The sequence below is a fragment of the Melanostigma gelatinosum genome, assembly GCF_949748355.1.
Source record: "Melanostigma gelatinosum genome assembly, chromosome: 12".
Lineage (NCBI taxonomy): Eukaryota > Metazoa > Chordata > Actinopteri > Perciformes > Zoarcidae > Melanostigma > Melanostigma gelatinosum.
The window spans coordinates 26982995-27003934 of NC_136645.1; the positions used below are offsets into that span (position 1 = coordinate 26982995).

Sequence of the window (20940 nt, forward strand, 5' to 3'; positions counted from 1 at the left end):
TTGCCTTCTTACCAGACAACAGGACAGATTTATGAATTTATGAACAAGTCAAAGCAGACACACAACATGACAGAAGCATCACTCACTGAAGCATAGCACCTTCATCTGGAGCCTGCAAAGTGGTGCAAATGTATTATTTTGGGTGTTTTATGCTAAGGATTTTAGATAAATGAGATGATCAGAATTCAAAGAATCTCATTGCTCTTATTCTCATGTCTGTAATTAATGATGTACAGACTCACGTCTCACTCAAACAGAGGTCTGACGCTCATCGATTCATACGCTTTAAACACAGAGCAAATGGCTGCTTCCCCTGAGAGATGAGAGATTCTAGGATTTTAGCAGTGCCTGGAGCTCTCCTCCAAACATAGAGGAAACATTCCAACAATTCCAACAATCCATTGTTCTGCGACTGATTGTCAGGTCACTCTGTTAAATTGGTACATTCTCTAACATTATTTTATGCATGACCGTAAATTTTCCCCCTACTTTCTTTTTTGTCATTGAAACGACTTAACAGAGCATAAGGAAGCAATAAACATAGAAACTACGAAAAAAACACAAATACAGAGTAGACATATTCCTTATAGTCCAGTAATAATGTAACTTGACCTCACAAAATTTGCAACAAAAGCCAATTTACATGTATCGCACCATATATCCTCTTTGACGTACGAAAAGTGTTCGTGGAACCCGGGAAATTCAAAATGTCATTCGCTCAAGTGACAATAGTTTGGTTTTTTTTGCAATTTGTGTGTAGGTTGATCCAAAACGGAGCCTGGAAACACAACATCAGCAGCAACAGAGGGGAGAAATACATCATTTACAGATAAACAAAGCATGATCGGCAAACTAAGATCATTAAGCTCATTGTACTACACAACATTATTGCTGGCCACTCACAACCAAAATACTTGCCAAGAGGTTCTTTGTAATTCCTTGGACAATGGGTCTCATGCAGCAACATTCTCTTAACTCCAGATGCACCAAACACTCTCAACCATCCAGCTCTGTGCTGAATGATGATCCCACTTGATCATAAATTGGAGGCGTGTGGTCGGTTGTTTATTATTAGTAAAGGTAATGCCGAGTAAACACTACTGTATATGAGGGCAGGTGTTGTGTCTGGTGCAAAAACTCTGGCACATTGCCAAGAGTTGGAGATATGCCACCAAAAAAGGCTGTAAGAAGAAGAAGAGCTTCAGCAGGAGTGAAATGAAGGTTCTGTTAAATAAACTTCAGTCAGTTCTGGTGTTACAGGAAAACCCAAAAGCATCAAAGAGCGAAACCATTCAGAGGCTGAACACACACAATAGTATCCACTGGTTTCGTAGTCCTAATTGGGATATGGTACAGTATCTATTTAATATTACAATCATTATAATTACCCTAAACATATAATCTAAATTTGATAGTCTGACATTCATGCATTTTTTAGGTTCCAAAAATGTAAAACAAATAATTTGTGGATTGTGACAGCAAAAGTTATTTTTCTGTACTTGGTAAGAGTGCTCAATCACTCGAAACATTTCTCTATAAGAGAAGAGCAAAAATAAGAAAACGTTGGTGAGTCTCAGAAATCATAACAAAATAAGAACACATCGCGAATGCAAACAAAAACAAGAGGAAATGTGTTTTTATATTGCTTCCTGCGTGAGGCCCAATCTCCCATAAGAATATGCAGGATGGAAAGGCCTGCACCATCAAACATGATGCCATGCAATTCCACATTTAAGGCGCTAACACCAAGAATACATTGTTTTGATCCATTATTACTTAAATACACAGCATCTCTTAATCTATGTGACCAATGGATGAAATCAAAATAAGTGTCAACAAGTTTGTGACACTTCTGGCACAATATTTATCATGTCTTTCAGGAGTGCGGTAGTGCAATTTGTTGTTAACCTTATATTGTCTTTCATTTTGAATTATCTGATCGTGATTCTTTTCTCTGTTATACCAAACCTTGTGCCATGCTTGGCAAACCTTACAGGCTTGTATTGAAAGACTAAACTTTTCCTCCAAATAGTTCCTTATGTGTGGTCTTCCCTCTCAACCTGTGTCTTTTAACAGCTACCATCCATCCATCATCTGTGACCATTTTACCTTTACAGGGCTGCTGGGGCCTGGAGCCGATCCTAGCTGCTGAGAGGCGGGGTACATCCTGGACAGGATATCAGTCAACAAGGCTGACACATTCACACCTACCGTTCACACCTACGGACAATTTGAGAGTCAACCATAAACCTAATTAACCTAACCTGCATGTCTCTGGGTAAGGAGAGGACCTGGAGAAAACCCACGGTGACACAGGAAACCAGGATTTCAATTCTGTCTCATTGTCGTGTTATATGAAAGTATTGGATATATTTTGTAAAATTCAATGTTAGCCTTAAATTCTTTAAGCATGTATACACATTACAGTTAAGAAATGGCTTTCGAAGAACAAAACAAGAGAGATCCTTGTAAAAAACGAGAACTCATCTGTCAAAAGGAACCGTTTTGGACGGGTGAATCCACCTTCTCGAGACAGGGAATGTGTTTCTCAACAGAATGGTTATTTGTGTCAAATAATCTGTTGCCGCTAAGAGTTGTTTGGTAACTTAGATGAACAAGACATCTAATTTTTCACTCATACAGCCAGTGAACAGGCCTATATATAGTGTGAAAGGTTATGTTAAATCTTTTGTAGTCTAACCCAAATAGGGCTGCAATTAATGACTATTTCTTATCTATTCATTGATTATTATGGTTGGTTATTTTTCTCAATATATTGATTCATTGTTTGATCTACAGAATATCAAATTATAGTTTAAAAACATTTCTATAACCTGGAGTGATACCATAAAGTTGCCGGTTTTACTCGGCCAACACTCCAAAACCCAATTCTTGAAAGTAAACAATAAATAAATTACCAAAATACTAAATAGTTAACTGACTGATCATCAATAAAATTCAAACATAATTTTGAGACAAATTCATCCTCCACTCCTTGCACCCTTTTGGTCCAACCGCTATACTGTGTGTCAAGAAAAGAACTCCAAGCTCATACATCTAATGGGAGATATGCTCATGTTACCACTCCTTTAGATGTTCAATAGTAACCTGTGTAGAGGCTGTATAAACTGATAGAATCTAATTGCATGCATCTGCTCTCTACATATAATAAACAATATTGACCCCAAAAATCATATCGTATCGTTGTAAAATGATTGAAACCACTGATAGTACTGGGGCCTGTGAAAGGATACTGAAAGGGAAAGTTGTAGTCCAGCTGTCAGTGTGCGACTGGCCTCTTCAATGGAGCTGCAGACCGTGCTTTCGTCATCAACCCGGCACAACGAACTTGCTACCTTTGTCCCGCCCTTATTTCTTTGTAGCATAGCGACATTTTCCTTTCGGAGAATCCCTAAGAGTCTATATGACAACAAAATTGCACAAACGTGAACACACTTAAAAATGTAATTGTCTGTTATGTTCTTGTATTCTAAAGTCCTATATTACGCGTAAAGCGATGAGTTTGGTGGCCTGTCAATCAAAAGGCTGGCATCAAGCTAGGTTGAGACAGCAGAGCTTTTCCACGTCAGTGTGTTTACCAGGACCAGATTGACAGCTGCAGGAAGGTGTTCAATTTATTCACTTATGAGGCATTCTATTGAATCGTGAATACATAAGTGGAGTTTGGAAATATTAAGTTATCACGCAGTGGAATGTCCGACATATTTAGTTTGTCCTATTGTCGTACTGAATTGAACTTTGGTCTTCTTCATTCACTGTTGGCCGGCTAGCCTGCTGCTAGCTTGCCTAACTAGGCTAGCATTAGCTACAGCAGGACTCCATCTTTGGAATAGCAGCCACACACAGGTAATATATTTATTTATAGAGAAGCAGAAATGCCTACTTGTATATTTGTCAACAGGCCTTTTCTTTTTTAAATCAAGGAAATACATGACTGTTGTCTGAGAGGACAAACACCGAAGACACCTATCCTTAGCCAGCTGACACGCTAGCTAAGCAGTTAGCTGTGAGGTTTCTTGACAGGTAATATATGCAAAACTAACCCTAATATATTGCAATGTGTGAACTATTCAGTCCGTAAATGGATATTATTTAGATAACGTAAGTAGTTATGTGTACTCTTATTCTGTTTGTATTTGTACCAGGTCACTCGGCAGTCTTTCAACCTCGTAGTGTGGTGGAGAGCGAACCTGTTAGCTCTGCCTTTGAGTAGACGCCACTGACTTAGCCAACTTAGTTAATCTAATCAGTTAGCTGGCGACAAACCATCGTCCTCACCTGGCAGCTAGCTAACTTAACTGTACCACTTGCCTTTGTTGTCTGACTGTATTGTGTTGCACTTGTATAACATGCATTGAGAGTGTACCTATAACTATGTTAGATTCACGTTTGAAATGTCTGGAGCTCTGGTACCAGATTGTCTCTGTATCGTTATCTCTAAAGGGTTAAAGGCACAATGTTGTCCTATCCAGCTGCTAACCAGCTGGTTGTTAGCATTCATATCTAAGAAGGGAGGACGCCTTGAGATTACTCAACAACGTGTAGTCGTCATGTATTCATTACCAGCCTGACCGTCGGTGTCGTCACAAAAGCTCTTGCAAAGACAGATGATAGAAATCATTACCTGCCAAAATGAACTGTTCCATAAACACTTAAATCTGGATCGACAGATAGATGCTGCTGAAAAGTAGTGAGCCCTGAGTCCCCTGACCTTTCATTCAATTGTAGTACAAGCTTCTGATCTGGAATTGGAGACATGTATTTTGTCTACGGTTTGAATGAGTGTAATATATATATTGGTAAACATTTTGAGAATGAGCTTCTTTTTTTTCTTTTTTTTTCTTTCTGTATAGCCAGGCATACAACACAATGGTCTTACCATTCCAAAGGAACCCTGCAGAACCTGTTCATTGTATCCTACTACAGAGTAGCTGTCGTGAGACAACACACAGTGACTGTATGTTTATACTAATTCATATTTTTTCCAACATTTGACCTACTCGCTTGTTTTTACTGTGACTGCTGTGTGCACTGTGCAGCTGTATTGTTTTAGAAAATATAATATCAGACCAGGACTCAATATCACTGATTCAGATTGGAAGGGGTGGTTTAAAAAACGTAATCCCTAGTGAAGACTCAAATACAGTATATCACCGTCTTTTCACCTCACACTGTCTCTCGGTCCTGGCCTCCGTCTGTCAAACCTCCATCCTCTTAGTATTTTGAATAGGCTGCTTACCATGAATTCTAAAGAAAGTGGCCTCTGCCACCTCGTCTCTACATTCTTAAATCTTCTTGAAAAGTAAAAGTATTATCTGGCATGGCTTTCATGACACAAGCAAGAAGGTTAATCCAACCATTTTGAGGTGTACTGCTTGTCAAATATGAACAGCATGTCATTTCGATTGTGTTTGGTTATCCTTATTGGTTTAAGGCATTGTCAAGGTACACATGAAAATGTGCTGTTTGGTTGTTAGATTCTATATCCATTTGAGGTTGATAGTTCTTAGTTTGACTTTAAGCTTGGTGACTTAATTTTCATATACTTCTTGCAGATTTTCATGGAATATTAAATCTAAATGATTGCTTATCCATACCTTAAAATTCATTCCGGTGTATGTATAGGAATTGTTGTATCCTAGACAAATATGTTTGCCATGAGAAACAATATCGGATGGTTTTACTTGATGGCTCAGTGGTCTGAAGTACATTATTTATAGTAGCCAGCCAGTCTCTCTTGTAAATTCAGTATTTTCGTATAAGCTAGTTAAGTACCTCATATGTTCTAAATAGCTGATGTGCGTGTATGGTTGACTTAAAGGTTTCATTCATTGATTTGTTGATTTATTGGTTGGATAATTGATTCACTCACCCACTCTCAAATATTAATAAATAGTAATGTTTGCTAGAATTTAGATTTCTGGATAATGCAAGTTATGAATAAAATACATTTTCTGATACTAATCCAGGGCTAAACGTTAAAAAAAAAATATATATATATATCTAATTGCTATTATTTTGACTGATATTGCAATTGCCATATGATTTGCGATATTGGAGGGAATGATTTTTTAAATCAGTATTGTCATTTTCATGGAAAAACATATTAAAATGATAATGCAGATGAGACCGTCTTTACCAGGCTGACTGATATAATAAATTCAATGCACAAAAATAGTTTTTATGTGGTAGAAAATGGTATTCATCCTATTTAGTGGATCATCCCATTGCCCCCTCTGCCCACTGTAGCTCTTCTTATGCCCATAGTTGGGAGCCTTGATCCGTCATTAGAGATGTATTGTGGGCGACTGTGGCTCAGTGGTAGAGCAGGGTCGTCCTTCAATCAGAGGATCGGAAGTTCGATCCCCGGCTCCATGTCGGTAGGATTAGTTAGGGTCCTGATGGGCAGGTGGCACCTTGCATGTTAACCCCTGCTATCAGTGTGTGAATGGGTGATAACATGTAGTGTTACTGCGCTTTGAGTGGTGGGAAGACAAGAAAATAACTATACAAGTACAGTCCATTTCACAACACATAGACTGCGAGTGATTTGAATGCTTAAAACAAACTGAAGTGTATCTGTTTTGTGAGATGGATGAGTTACAGACATTAAAAACACTAATAAAACAATATATTCAAAAAACAATGCATTTTATACCCGACTACTGTGAATCATGATATCTTGTCATGATGATTTTGTAACTGCACAGTTATATAGAGGGAATATAAGTTGTGTAGGTTTCTGCCAAACCAAGCATCCCCTCTTCTGTTCTTCTCTTAGAGACGCAGCATGGTGGACAAGAACATCTACATCGTCCAGGGGGAGATCAGCACCGTTGTTGGAGCGATCAAGAGAAACTCCAGATGGAATACCCACACTCCACTGGTAAGTTATATTTATTATTATTATATTTGATCATTTTACCTGAGTTAAGATTAGATTTACTTTCGATATTGCGGGTATGCCAAAACTTAACTTCAAATTGATCTAGTCACTCATTTTAATTTTGCAACTTGATTATAACGTTAAACTGCTACTTTATAACTCAGTTTATAATGACTCTGATGTTGTGATGAAATGTTTTCAGTGAGAATCACAGGACTACATTGATATAAAGGCCACAATAATCACTGAATCATTCCATCTCTTTGTAGTTTACTGATGTCATCCAATTGCGTATTTTAATCAGCGCTGGTGTAGAAGGGACAGCATGTCGTTTTTTGTTGCTTCAGTTTTTCCTAATTTTGTTGTGGTGTTGTTGTAAAAATAGTTTTGTTTTGTCCTATTTGTAGAAATGAAGTCTAATCCCAATACAGAAACAACTCATTCAATGTTCATTTTCCTTTGATCATCACTCATGCGTATCAAGAACTTGATTGAAGTCCACCTGTTACAAATTCATGAAGTTTGTTTAAGGGCTTTTCAAGTCTTGCAGCAGCTTCCTGTGAAGCCTCATATGCAACATGGTCTCATGATTTATACTGCTGATAACTCATGAAGGATCTTGACCTGCCTCATTGTGCCATGCATTATACAAAACCTTAGACTTTCAGAAAAGTTAGAGAAATCTGTGTGTCAAATGTGCAATATGTGCAGCTTGTATAACAGAGGATGACTCACTCAAAAGACACACAAATGAGTCAGAGGCTAACCGATACAAATGAGCTTTGAGAAGTGCTTTAAAAGAAAGCTTGTTTGACCGGACAACAAAGGCACAACCCCCTCTGGTCTTAGGTCTAGATTTAGGAACAGCCAGCAGGTTGTCTTAGCACCTCAGGATGCGCACAGGTTGGTGAGGGAAGCATATACAAGGAACTTAAGATCAGTCCTAAGATTGAACTCTGGGGCACTCCACATGTTATCGGGGCTAAAGAGGAGACACTGGAAAACAACTGCAAGGCTTTAGCAGATACACCAACCCACTCAGGACTCCATAATACACTGTGTCAAAAGCTGCACTTATGTCTAGTAAAATGAGAATGGAGCAATCTCCGGTATCTGCATTCATTAAAAGATCATTTGTGGCTCTGAAAGGTGCAGTTTCTGTGCTGTGATTTTCCCAAACCCTGACTGAAAGTTCTTAAAAACACACTTGTTTCCCAGAGCTCCCAGAGGTTGACTTTAAGCATATTTTCCAAGAAGTTGGCAGTGAATGGAAGTTTGGAAACTGCTCAGTAGTTATTGTGGCTGTAAGGGTCAAGGCCAGGTTTTTGAAATAGTTCACTGTATTGAGCAGACATGAGGAAACCACATCCCAACTTCTTATACAAATTTAGAGGGCATGACATCAACTGGACTCGAGGATGGTTTCAAATAAAGCACAATGTCCACTAGTTCAACAGAAATTGGGACAAAGTAGCTGAAAATGGGACAATTATGGCAGGAAACGTCAATAAAGGAAACGGGAGTGGAAATCTCGCCAACAATGATAAAAACAACACTGTCTTGCATCTACTGTCTGCTTTGTTGCAATAATTTGAAATATGGATTGAAGATCCACTCACAGTGTTCAACAGTTCTCGACATGACTCATGACATCATCCTCATCGTCATGCATTAAGTGTGTAGGCATAAATTAGGCTTGGTATCATCTACTGCAGCGGTTCCCAAACTTTTTAGGCCGCGCCCCCCCTTCTACATCCCGACTGGGTTCGCGCACCCCCCCCCCCCCCCTTAATAAAAAAAAAAAAAAAAAGAAGCAACAGAGCCTTTTAAGCCTTCATAGCCGCATAAGAATCGGACCAATGAGTGAACAGTTTGCTCGCGTGTGGCATTTGTTTACAAGATTTTGTCCGCTGTTAAATGTTGCAGTGTGAACACAAACCGAACAAAGGAGCAACTGCAACATTGTATCATATTAATCCCTGAATCGGAACAAAGCAAACGAACTGAAGGTGTGAAAACGCCCTGAAACACTGCAACAAAGTTTCAATATCTTTCAGTGACACAAGGCGTCACTTTTAAAGAGCAATACGGATGCGAGCACACACGCACAGGCTCAGAGGCAGATTATCACATTTCATTTACAATTAATGAGCGACTAATGTAGCCAGGATGTCTTCGGACAAAGCATCGATGCGGCGCGACACAGTGTTGTTGGACACCGGGATCATGTCCAACTTTTTTGCTTCTTTCTCCCCAATCATACATTCCACCATCTCTCTGGCAGCTGGTGAGCTCACGTCTTCGGCGATTGTGTGCGGTAGCCCCTTTCTCGCTATTCTGTAACCAGATATGAAGCCCGTAGTGCGTCATTTATAGACCAACACATGAATGAGACTGCAGTTGTTTTTGGCTGTTTTGTAACTCCTCCAATTTCGATATAAACAATGTAAGGGGCTTTTGACTTGCACTGGCATGCTTGGTGTTCAGGTGGCGACGTAAATAAGAGCTTCAGACTGTTAGCCAGAACCTCACTGCACACCACGCACTGTGGCTTTGGGGAATCTGCGTTGCCAATCCAAGTGAAGCCCAGACACAGATACTTTTCATCATATTTCCTCTTTTTTTTCCCCAGTCTGATGCTCACCCTCGTTTCCTCTTTTTCACCTTGACTCCGCGATGGGCCGATGTGCTCCCGATTTGTCTGTGCTGCACCTCTCCGTTCCCCTCGCCTCCGATTCCTCTCTCTCTCTCTGTCCCTCTCCTCTTTTACGACTGATAGCTTCAGATGTCCCACCTGACAGTTTTTAAATTAAAATTACATTTTTTTTTATATTTAATATTATTACACCATCAGACCTCCATTACACTTTTCCTCTCGCGCACCCCCTAGAGGCAGCTCGCGCACCCCCAGGGGTGCGCGCACCCCACTTTGGGAATCCCTGATCTACTGTATGCTGGCATCGGAAAGCTGAGCTGAGTTTGTAAAGCACAGGGTTTGTACATGTCTTGATAGGAGTATGCTTGGATTTGAATTAGGGCTGGGCGATATGGCCTAAAAAAAAAATCTCCGATTTTTTTACAAAAAATCCGATTCACGATTTAAATCGATTTTTTTCCCCCAAAATTTTTTGCAGATGACAGAAGCTGTTGAAAACAATTTTTTCTTTTATTTTGTGATGATTTTCCCAAGTAGGTTGATAAAAATAAAGTGCAAACAAAACCTGAACATTGTAGAAAGGTGCCTGTAGTATACAAAAAGTATTTGGTCACCTGAATCATTTAAATATAAAATTAAATTAAACATAACATTAAATGGCATTAAATAGTAGCCTTCCATTGTAAACAACTGTGCAAATGTAACTTTTTACAGTAAGCTTTTCTAACTGAATACACTGATACAAACACAGCATGAAATAAAATGTATATGACCCTTTAACATTCACATTTTCAAAAGTGCAACATCTGATCTAACATCAACATAACATATTTTGCACAGTAAATAAGTGCATGTAAACAAAATCAAGTGCATTCACAACATAACCAACAGTATTAAACAGTAGTGCATGTTTTTTCTAAATATTTTTTGCCAGGAAGACAAGCCTGTCTACTACCTCTGGCTTCAGGCATGCACGGTGGCATGTAACAATGCCCCCCCCCACACACTGAAAAGCCTCTCAGAGGGGGCACTTGTAGCTGGCACAGAGAGGTATTTCTTTGCTAAAGTACTTAGCCTTGGAAAGTTAAGTTGGTGACGCTTCCACCAGTCAAGTGGATCGGTGTCTGGGTCAACCTGCTGGACCACAGGTCAGTTGTTGCGGAGTAGAATGACATCCCCTCCAGCTCCGCAGAGATCCTTTGGCGTGTACTATTGTACAGCCGAGGCAAGGCAACGTCAGAAAAATGTTTACGGCTTGGTAGCACGTACCTGGGGTTAGGGCTGGGCGATATGGCCTAAAAAAAAAATCTCCGATTTTTTTACAAAAAATCCGATTCACGATTTAAATCGATTTTTTCCCCCACAAATTTTTGCAGATGACAGAAGCTGTTGAAAACATTTTTTTATTTTATTTTGTGATGATTTTCCCTCGTAGGTTGATAAAAATAAAGTGCAAACAAAACCTGAACATTGTAGAAAGGTGCCTGTAGTATACAAAAAGTATTTGGTCACTCTTTTGTTTCCCTGAATCATTTAAATATAAAATTAAATTAAACATAACATTAAATGGCATTAAATAGTAGCCTTCCATTGTAAACAACTGTGCAAATGTAACTTTTTACACTAAGCTTTTCTAACTGAATACACTGATACAAACACAGCATGAAATAAAATGTATGTGACCCTTTAACATTCACATTTTCAAAAGTGCAACATCTGATCTAACATCAACATAACATATTTTGCACAGTAAATAAGTGCATGTAAACAAAATCAAGTGCATTCACAACATAACCAACAGTATTAAACAGTAGTGCATGTTTTTTCTAAATATTTTTTGCCAGGAAGACGGCATCGCTTGTGCTCCCGCGGTCCTGCTCCCTGCTCAGGGCGCAACGCTTCTCCCACTCGGCGGCATGCCTCTGTTTGAGGTGCTGCATTAAATTTGTTGTGCTGCTTGATTTTGTAGCAATAGCTTTTAGACAGACCTTACATCGTGGTGCTGTTTGTTCTGTGTCAGATGACACGAACCCGAACCATTTCCAGACCACCGAAGACACATTCTTCCCTCTCTTAAGAACGAGAGCTTCACTGCTGGCCGCCATTGTTTTCGTTTGTAAACAATGCGCGCGCACTCAACTACGGGAACCCAACGGGGGGGAGGAGTGGGGGCGATTTTCTCGATTTTCAATAAAACACATCGCCTTAAAGCACACATTCGAATTAATCGATTAAATCGATTTATCGCCCAGCCCTAATTTGAATACACCCCTTGTAGAATGCTTGTTTCTCAACATAATCCAGTACTTCATCGACGCACTCATGTTAACCACAAATGTATTAATATCTGAGATGAAATGATCCTGTTGTCATGTGTGTTTGCTGGGATGCAGAGCGGAGCGAGATTGACATGGGCGCCCAAATGAAAAGGGATGTTTTCCTGTTCTGCTGTGTCATGAGGACTCCTTCGCTCAACCTCTGACCTTTGACGTTGTACAATCTTTGCTGATATCATATGATATCTGCTAAGATACAATTTCATTCAAATCAGGATGCTGTGATAGATATAAGATGATATCATATTCACTTTTCACACAATCACTTACATTTATATCAACTCACGAAAAGCGACTGAAATATGAGTTGACACTTTTATTTCTGGGCTCTGTAGGAAGGAGGTTGGACATTGGATGGACATTGGTGACACAGCTGTGCTATGGGATTTTCAAAATACGATATGTATAGATATTACTTTGCATCAATGATATTGGATCATGGACTATTAAATGGAATATAGATCCAGATGGATGTATGGTTACACCCCTCCGTCCCACACACTTGGTGAGAGGTTAAGCAGGTTATGGGACAGACACTGGGCTCCCCATGAAAGGGTCAGGTGCTGTTTCCTTTGTAAAGAAATCACCGGCTAGCGAAGGCTGTCTGTTATGAAACGCATTCAGTCATGAGTGCAGACTCATTTATTTGGTTTCATATAGTGTATTTGCCAGGTTTGTAATGTTGCTTATTTAATGTTAAGTTGATTAGGTTAGTTTAATTATACTCTTGAAAAGCTGTATGTCCTCTAAAAGCATACATGTCCCAGGTCAAATCCACTGGCTCTAATCTGGAGTGAGTTTATTTTGTAAGAGATGCTGCTCATTTTTTTCGAAACTATTTTTTTTTGTTACATCAACATTTTCAGAAGCTGCTATAGTTTGAAGTGAAAGTTAACTGTTTCATCCCGACTGTCAGAGTTCACACTTTACCAAAGTGCTGTAGGTATTCCCATAAAGTGTTGGCTTTATAGCAAACACTCTCAATACGTCCTTGGACTGAGCGTGACAGTAATGGACTAGATTGAACACACAGCAGTCTGAGATGTCATTCAACCCCCCCATCATGTTCTTATCATGTTTTTCTCTCTTCCCAGGATGAAGAACAGGACCCATTACTGAACAGCTTTGGCCATCTCAAGGAAATACTCAACAACATAACGGGTAGGTGGGGCTGATGTAGGTGGGTGTAAGGTGATGGGACGGTTTGAGCAGTCTGACTGAGAGCTTTCACACCAGCCGAGACAAAATGAACCCAACAGCACAAAGGAGGTCCGGTTTGAAAGCACCCTCAATCTGCGAAAATACATGCTTTAAGTTGGTTTCTGTCACTTTTAATCAAAGATTGCACAGTAGAAACTCTCATTCATTAATGATATCCAGCAAGCATCCTCCGATGAAATGTCTGAAGTGAAACCTCCCCGATCCGTTCATGGCACACACTCTTTCACTGTGTCCGTGATGGGGACTTCCTCTCGATAGCCCTGCCAACAAAAAGCTTATTAAATCAATCAAGAAAATCATCGGCAGATTAATCCATGATGAAAATAATTGTCAGTTTCAGCCGTAGTCCTAATCCTAATCGATCCTCGCAGTATTACTCTCCTATAAGGGCTTTGACGGTGCTGTTAGCTGATGTACTCATCACATTGGATGCAATAAAGGAAGTGATACCAGGGTCTGGTCTGGGTGAGGACTCGGGATGGGTGTCCTTGGGATTTTATCTACACAAGTGCTCTTATCGATACTGCTTATGGGTTCGGTTCCTTACAGATACTCTTATCGGTTCTTTTTGATTATTTAGTGAGGGGGAAAAAATGTAATTGATTTAGAAAAGAAGCGACACAGCTTTATTATTATGGTATGTAAACAAATAGTGTTTCTTTACTATTAATCAATCACTTGGCTTTCTTTAGCTAAGTGATTGATGAGACTGTTATGCTCAAACTCTGTATGGTATCGCTAACGCTCGCTGCAGTGGTCGAGGATGGACGGCTGCTCCACAAACTGTAGCTAACTGAACATTTCTGCACATTTATATTCTGCTTGTTGGCCAAATGTTGTGATAAACTGCTGGTGTTACTTCACTTACTTGTGAGGGTTTTATTGCATTTGTGACAACGAGAGTTCTCAGTATCTACTGAAATGTAGAATGTAGCCACACTTTGGATCTTTTTCTTGTCTCTGCCATGATGTGTGTCTCACGCTGTACTGAGTGTGTGTGTGTGTGTGTGTGTGTGTGTGTGTGTGTGTGTGTGTGTGTGTGTGTGTGTGTGTGTGTGTGTGTGTGTGTGTGTGTGTGTGTGTGTGTGTGTGTGTGTGTGTGTGTGTGTGTGTGTGTGTGTGTGTGTGTGTGCAAAGCAGAGAAGAGGTTTGAGACGAGGACAACTCGCTCCGTAACTTAAGCAGGAGCAGAACCGCTAACTCCGGAACTTATCAATACTCCAGGTTTTATTCATTTATCTATTCAGGAGTGGTCTTGTATTCAGCCCTGAGAGCATAAGTGGGGTGAAGAAACGGGGTGTAAATGCAGTGGTGGTGTCTGACAGCAGCCGTTCTGCTGAGAGAGCCAAGCTGGCTCCGAGTACAATCCTGCATGTTGTCATGCCTTTGCAATGAGAGTCCTGGCAGCTCCCACAGCCCTACAGCTCCAGTTGTAGAAGTCGTGAGCAATGGGAAAGATGCAGCACATGGAGCTGCACAGCCTGAGCTCCCCCCCCCCCCCCCCCCCCCCCCCCCCCGCTGCCTTCCTCCAGGGAATGCCGCTGCCACTGTGAGATGGACAGGCACTGCTGGCTGAGGAGGAATCCACCACACTGGTGAACCCTCCTCTGGCCTTTTCCTCTCCTATAACCCTTTCCCTTTAGCCCTCATATCACCAAAGGCCCACGTTTCTATGTTACCGTTACTTAAACCGATTCCATTAAAGTTACTGTATTTGACCAGAATGGACGTCAAATATCAATTAAAATTTTTTCCCCAGCTTTTTTAGGGCATTTGCATGACGTAATGAGTCCATGTCAAGGATGTTTGAAGGCCTTGTTGCATCCTTAAGCCCAAATCCCCCGTGCACCCAGTCTCTGAAATGTTACATCCATGCCCTGATGAAAGACAAAATGGAGTTTAAATAACCACAGAGGAGCTCAATTCTGTGCTTGACAGACTGATCAATTTGTTTTGTTTTTGCAGCAGCCTAACAACCAAATGGAGCTCTCATACGGAAACACAGCAGTATTTTGGTAGGACATGTTGGCTGTGTTTTGCTGCTGCTTTGAGGCTTCACTGCGGCCCAGCTGTCTGCTTAATGAAAGCCCAGTAATTCCATTCACTCTGGTGTGTACCTCCGCTGTCTCGAACAACTAAAGCCAACCAGCAAAAGAAATATGAATTAGTCCCCACAAGGTTCCCCATGCCGTCTGTCTCTCTCCTCTTCTTTCTTCTCTCCATATTCCTCTGTGGCTCTCTGTCTCGCTGAGGCTCTCACTGTGCTGGCGCTCCTGTTCTGTTGTAACTACTGTGATTGACGGGACCATGTGCCACAGAGCTGGAGAGTAGTGCAGCTGGAAGTATATCATCTGCAATTTTAGTTGGGTAAATATAGCGGGGAGTCCTGTCAAGCAAAGAGATAAATTGTTCTGGGAAAGGAAGTCTTGTCTCTCTTTTCTGGAAGCAGGAAAAAATGTAAGATCCTTCGCTCTGGACTCCTGAACAATGAGAGCACAGTTGAAGAAGCTGGGCCGACGGTGGGCCATGTGTTGTGATGCTTCAGCTGCACCTTGTTCAGTCAGTCGGGGTAATCGGTCCCAGGAAGCAGGCACTGTTCCTCTGATTGAAACGGGACGGTTTGGATGGAGCCTGATATCTAATGCCCCATCCCTAACCTCATTAGACCCAGAGAATTGAGTGCTGTCCACATGTCTTTAAAGAGTAACTGCTAAACTAAATGTGCTCTTTAAGCTGTAAGCTAAACAATATGACTGTACTTTGATGAAACACATCAATGCTGGTGTTAATATTCACATTTCTTAACCAATTCATACAAAATCATGGTAGAATATGGCTTAAAATGGCATCTATTGTTTTAAATCAGTCCTAATCTTCAAGGCCAATTCTGAGATAGTCTACGTAATGAAATAAAAGAATGTTAAAGCCCTCTCCCCACTGCATCTATTATTTTGACTTTTTCTTTAACCACTGTGTAGCATTACAATCACAACAGCACAAGGCTGCTCTCTCCTTTCTGTGGACTTTAAATGTACTATTAGCATATTGAAACATCTGCTGAATCAGTATAAATGAATTATTATCTGGTGACAACAGTGTGTAGATGAAGCATTAAGTCTTTTAATTTGACTCATTTAGCGGCTGGCTAGTGAGCTAGCTAACGTTAGCTTGCTGATTCCACCTTGTTTTGGTTGCACTGTTCACAGAGAGAGAGAGAAACGGTGTGCTGGCTCCCCACCACTCTGAGATTTAGCTCTGGGGTTAGCTCTGGCTGAATTTGAGTTGCTCCGGCCGGGAGGGTCTGTCTCTGAAGCTGGTCCTCCTTTTGCCCTTTTGTTTTAGCTGACCATACATTACAAAGTTTGAGTGTCACAATTTTTACACTCAAACTTTCCAAACGAGGAATGACAAGAAGTCTTAAACATATACACCACTAAATGAAGCTAGGTACCTGACCTTTTGTGCGTACCATTCAACCCATAGACAACATGATTGATCAATAATTACACCTTATTACTTAAGTCCATGTGTTGTGTCTATATACTGTTCATAATTTCATATTAGTTTGATTATTATTATTATTTTGATCACCTAAATCTCAGAAGCCTTGTGGTGTGACATGACCTCATGAGTGATGAATAGTTAGCTGATGACATGAGCAGCTAGGTCTGGTCCAGGCACTACACTAGACTTTAAAACAAGCATCTGATAGTGACGGATTTGACTTGTCTTTGCATAGCGTGAACTCCCATTATCAACTAGCAAATAAAAGAAGACAGAAATACAGAGAGTATTATTGTTTGGTGTTCTAACATCTGCCACATTGTTTTGAGCCGCAGATTGAGTCTTTGTCTCTTACGTGACATTGACAGGAGGTCTCTCCTGTGCAGGATTGTCATCACACAGACAAATCTGTCTCAGTCTCTTGTTGAATAATTCTGTGGCTTTATTCCATTGCTGGGCTATACCTCAGAGAGTTGAGAGCCCGGAGAACAGCCTTTCAGTATGACATACATTTTATTTCCTCTCCTGCTCACCTATTTCTTTTTTCAGTTGCACCTTTTTATCCAGGAGTCACTGAGCCTCGGCTTTTTTCAAAAAGCTTCCATTCTTTCCTTCGACCCTCCTCTCCCATCAACCCCCTCTGCTGCAGCGAAGGTCAGCTTTTTGACAAGTCTGCAGAAGAAACAGTCTTCTCCTAAATCCCTTCATTTTTATTCATACAAATACCGGTTTAGAGCCCCTTGCAGCCCCCCAGATACAAAGCCAGAGTGGCCTTTTGACTGACAGCTTTCTTCTTTTCATCCAAACACGAACGAAATTCACAAGCACACCTCTAATTGACTCGAATCACCAGCACAGCACCAGAGGTAGATATCAGGGGGCATGGCCGTGGATTTGCAGAAAGAACATTGTGGAGGATGATTTGATTACTCTCCAGCTGACCTTTACAACAATGATCCTGCTTTCTCCAAAGCAGAAAGCAGAGCTCATTTGGCACAGAATAGTAAAATTCTGACAACAATCATCTATTTGTAAGCACGTAGTTTGAGGCCCCAACATGTAACGGCCATTGTATGACGTCGTTCGTTGATTTAATCTGTTGCACTGAAGGTGCTCAGTGGCACCAGTATAATGAAACCTGTTTCCTTTTGTTTTCACACAGCCTAATCCATCCATTACTGACAACCTTACTAATTCATCACATTTCACTGTCATGTCAGTCATCAAGAGGGAATGCACACATGCCGTCTATGTCGGTGTTATTTCAAGGCCAAGCCTGAGTGTGTGTTGTCTTGGTCCCCAGCTGTGGGCAGGCGGGCGCTGGCGGGCCTCCGGGGGTTGCGGCCCCAGCATTTGGGATCTGGTTGTGGCCTTTTACCCTCTCACCCCTCCCTTCCTCTTCACGGCCACCTGATCTTCACACATATATCACTCCCAATTGAACCGGCAGAAGGCAGCTGGCAAAAGCTGAAGAAGAGGAACCATAATTCATGTCGCTCAGCCACTTATGCAAATCTGTTTACTCATGAAGGCATTCTGAGCAAGGAGAATCTGCCTCACGGCAATTCTTCACATGTCGGCCGCGTGGCCCTGGTGCCCGTAGCTTTAAGCATGAGATCACGGGTTAAATTCTCCGTCCTGCTGTCTGTGTTATTTTTATGACATGGTTAGAAGACAATAAAGTGTCACTTTAATGTCTTGTCAGATCTACCCAGACTTCACGTTGGCTTGGCATAGCACCTACATACATTAATGCTGTAACATTTGTCAATGCACAGGGGAAAATATGCAACTGATGATTTCTTTACATTATTGAGTAATCTGCTTCATTTCATCTTCTTGATTATTCATTCGGTTCATAAAATAATGAAACATGCTGTCCACGCTTCATGTTGATGGCTTCAAATTGCTAAATTGTCTAAATGCCAAAGATGTTCAGCGTCTAATCTTAGAAGACAAAGAAAAGCAGCAATTCTTCACAGTCACGTTTAAAAGCCTTGAACTGCTGGTGTTTTTGCTTGGAAGAATTACTTGAACGCTTCAGTGGTTATTGGAATGTCTGTCAGTTTAGGGATCGATTAATTGTTTGAGCTCTAAAATAAAGCTTAGTCAATGACAATAGTTTCAAAAATGATGTATGTTAACATAGTATAACGTTAGCCAAGTTATGTTCTTGTCAAGGCTTTGAGTAATTGTGCAGACTGGTCTTCCTGTGTAGTTTTGTTTTACCCCGGTGAGTCCAGTTTTAAGAAATGAATTTCCCTGAAGTCAATCATGTTTGACCTCAATTTACAACAGTATGTTGTGCTTCATCACATTGTCTGAGGACCGTTCTGTCAGTGACTCATTCATGCTGATGGTAGACCTAAGTGTGTCCCAGTTTAGTCTCGTGTAAGAAGCCTGGTGCACAGTGAGAATGTTGCAAAACCTAAAAACTCTGTCAACATCAACAGACTTGATTGCAATCACCATCAGTTATGAAGGCAAGCATGTTGCACATGCTCAGTTAAAGCTTTTCATTTTAAATTTGTTGCGCTTGAGTTTACAAGACGCATCACATGTGGATATCAGTATGCCTTAAAACTATTGTACCCAATATGGGAACACCAGGTTAGTCTGTTCTACTGTTGCTCTAGTGATGTGCCAATGTCTGTTTTGTCCCCTCTTCAATGACTAAATGATGTTAATCTTGGACTGCATGATTTTTCCACTGCAATGGGCCTCAACCAATGATTAATTTGACTAATAATTCATGTAATCTTCATTGTTTTGTCTATAAAATGTAGGAAAGTTGTAAAAAACATCATCAGCATTCCCGTCTAAAGTTCTCAGAGCTCAAGGTGACAAAGTGTTCTGTCTGACCAACAGTCCAAAAGCAAAGACCTTCAGGTGACAATATGAAATGAGGAGAAGCAGCAGCGCCTCACATTTAGGAGGGAACTAGCACCAAATGTTGATAACTGAAATAATGAATCATTTAACTATCGGGAATGTTGGTGATTCATTTTCGGTCGACTGACTAATTGATTTGACTAAAAATGTAAGCACTGTTAAATGAAAAGCAAACTTTTTTAAATCCCCTTTTATCTGCACTGAGGTTGGTATTGTTGGAGATGTTCTCGTGAATGGACTGACTACAGAGTCACCTGAGCAGGATTCAGGTCACCTGTTACTCTCTAATGAATCAAACTAAATGCCATGGCATGGTGTCACATCACAGAGAATATAAATACCAGCTGCATTGGTGTGCAGTTGTGATTGATGGTTGATGGAGGCGCCGTGGATTATACAGGTGTTATACAGTGCAAGCCTTCAGCCTACCGGCTGTAACAGCCCCCATCAAAAGAGCTATGATTAATAGGAGTCTCTCCCCCTCCCCAGACAGGCTGCCACCTAGTACTGGTTAGTAGCTGTAAATCTGGCCAGTTAACAGTGCCCTAACCGGGGACTGACAGGCAGGGCTTAGGCCCAGTGTGAAGAGGGGATGCAACTGTTGTACTGTTTCAGAGGCTCTCAACAATGTGCTGAGTGGATGGAGCGTCCCAGCAGAGGGCTATTAATCATGCCGGCTGGGGTGTCTGTTGGGTGGGAGGGGGATCGGGCTCAGGCACGGACAGAGCTGAGTGCGAGATGGAAGAGAGGGTCCAGGGTGCCGCGGAGGATATGGATGTGCTGACAGGAACAGTGGGCAAGATGTGAGCAAAACAAACTAGCCCCCATGAGCACCGAGAGAGAGGAGGGGGAGGGCAGGCTGGGCCAGGGCATGGACACACTCGCACTAAAGCCTCCAGCAACCAAACACCAGTTTCCATCCATTTTACATTTTTTATTTAGAATCTTTGATTGGTCAGTCAATTCCTAGTGCTTCTTGTCACCATCTAAACTAAGTCACTGGTGAAACTATCGACACAATTTACTGCTCAAGTTGTGATTGTACAAAAGTCACTCAGAGGCTTCAGTACCGTACAGGAGTCACGGGTTGGTGGGAGTTTGGTAGAGTCAATACAAATTAGGGATATAATAAAAAGGATCTGTTCCCTTTCATTTATTTTGCAAGTGTCAAAGACGGACACAGTGCTCCTGCTGGATGGTTGAGTAGCATGGAAGCAACATTGAGCCCACAGGCAACTTCAGGAGAACATTTTCATCATAAGAATAAGCAACACTCGTGTATTACACTGAACAAACGCATTCCCAAAAAGCAACAGTTCACAACAGGCTATAAAACTGGACAGCATCTCTAATGCTATGAAACTTGAAAATACTAAATGCGGGTATAACAATATCGTGATACAAGCTGAAACTACCTTGAGTTG

The 20940-nt window shown here is 41.0% G+C and overlaps 1 protein-coding gene across 1 annotated transcript in view; it reads left to right on the top strand.

The window, feature by feature from the left end:
* The first annotated feature begins 3617 nt into the window (after window positions 1-3617).
* The window catches only part of gbf1 (golgi brefeldin A resistant guanine nucleotide exchange factor 1), an 85155-nt gene continuing 67832 nt past the window's right edge, over window positions 3618-20940 (top strand). The window contains exons 1-4 of the mRNA XM_079280661.1: window positions 3618-3867; window positions 3945-4044; window positions 6803-6907; window positions 12994-13060. Coding sequence (XP_079136787.1) covers window positions 6812-6907; window positions 12994-13060 — 163 coding nt within the window. The 5' untranslated portion in view covers window positions 3618-3867; window positions 3945-4044; window positions 6803-6811. The remainder of the gene's footprint in view (window positions 3868-3944; window positions 4045-6802; window positions 6908-12993; window positions 13061-20940) is intronic.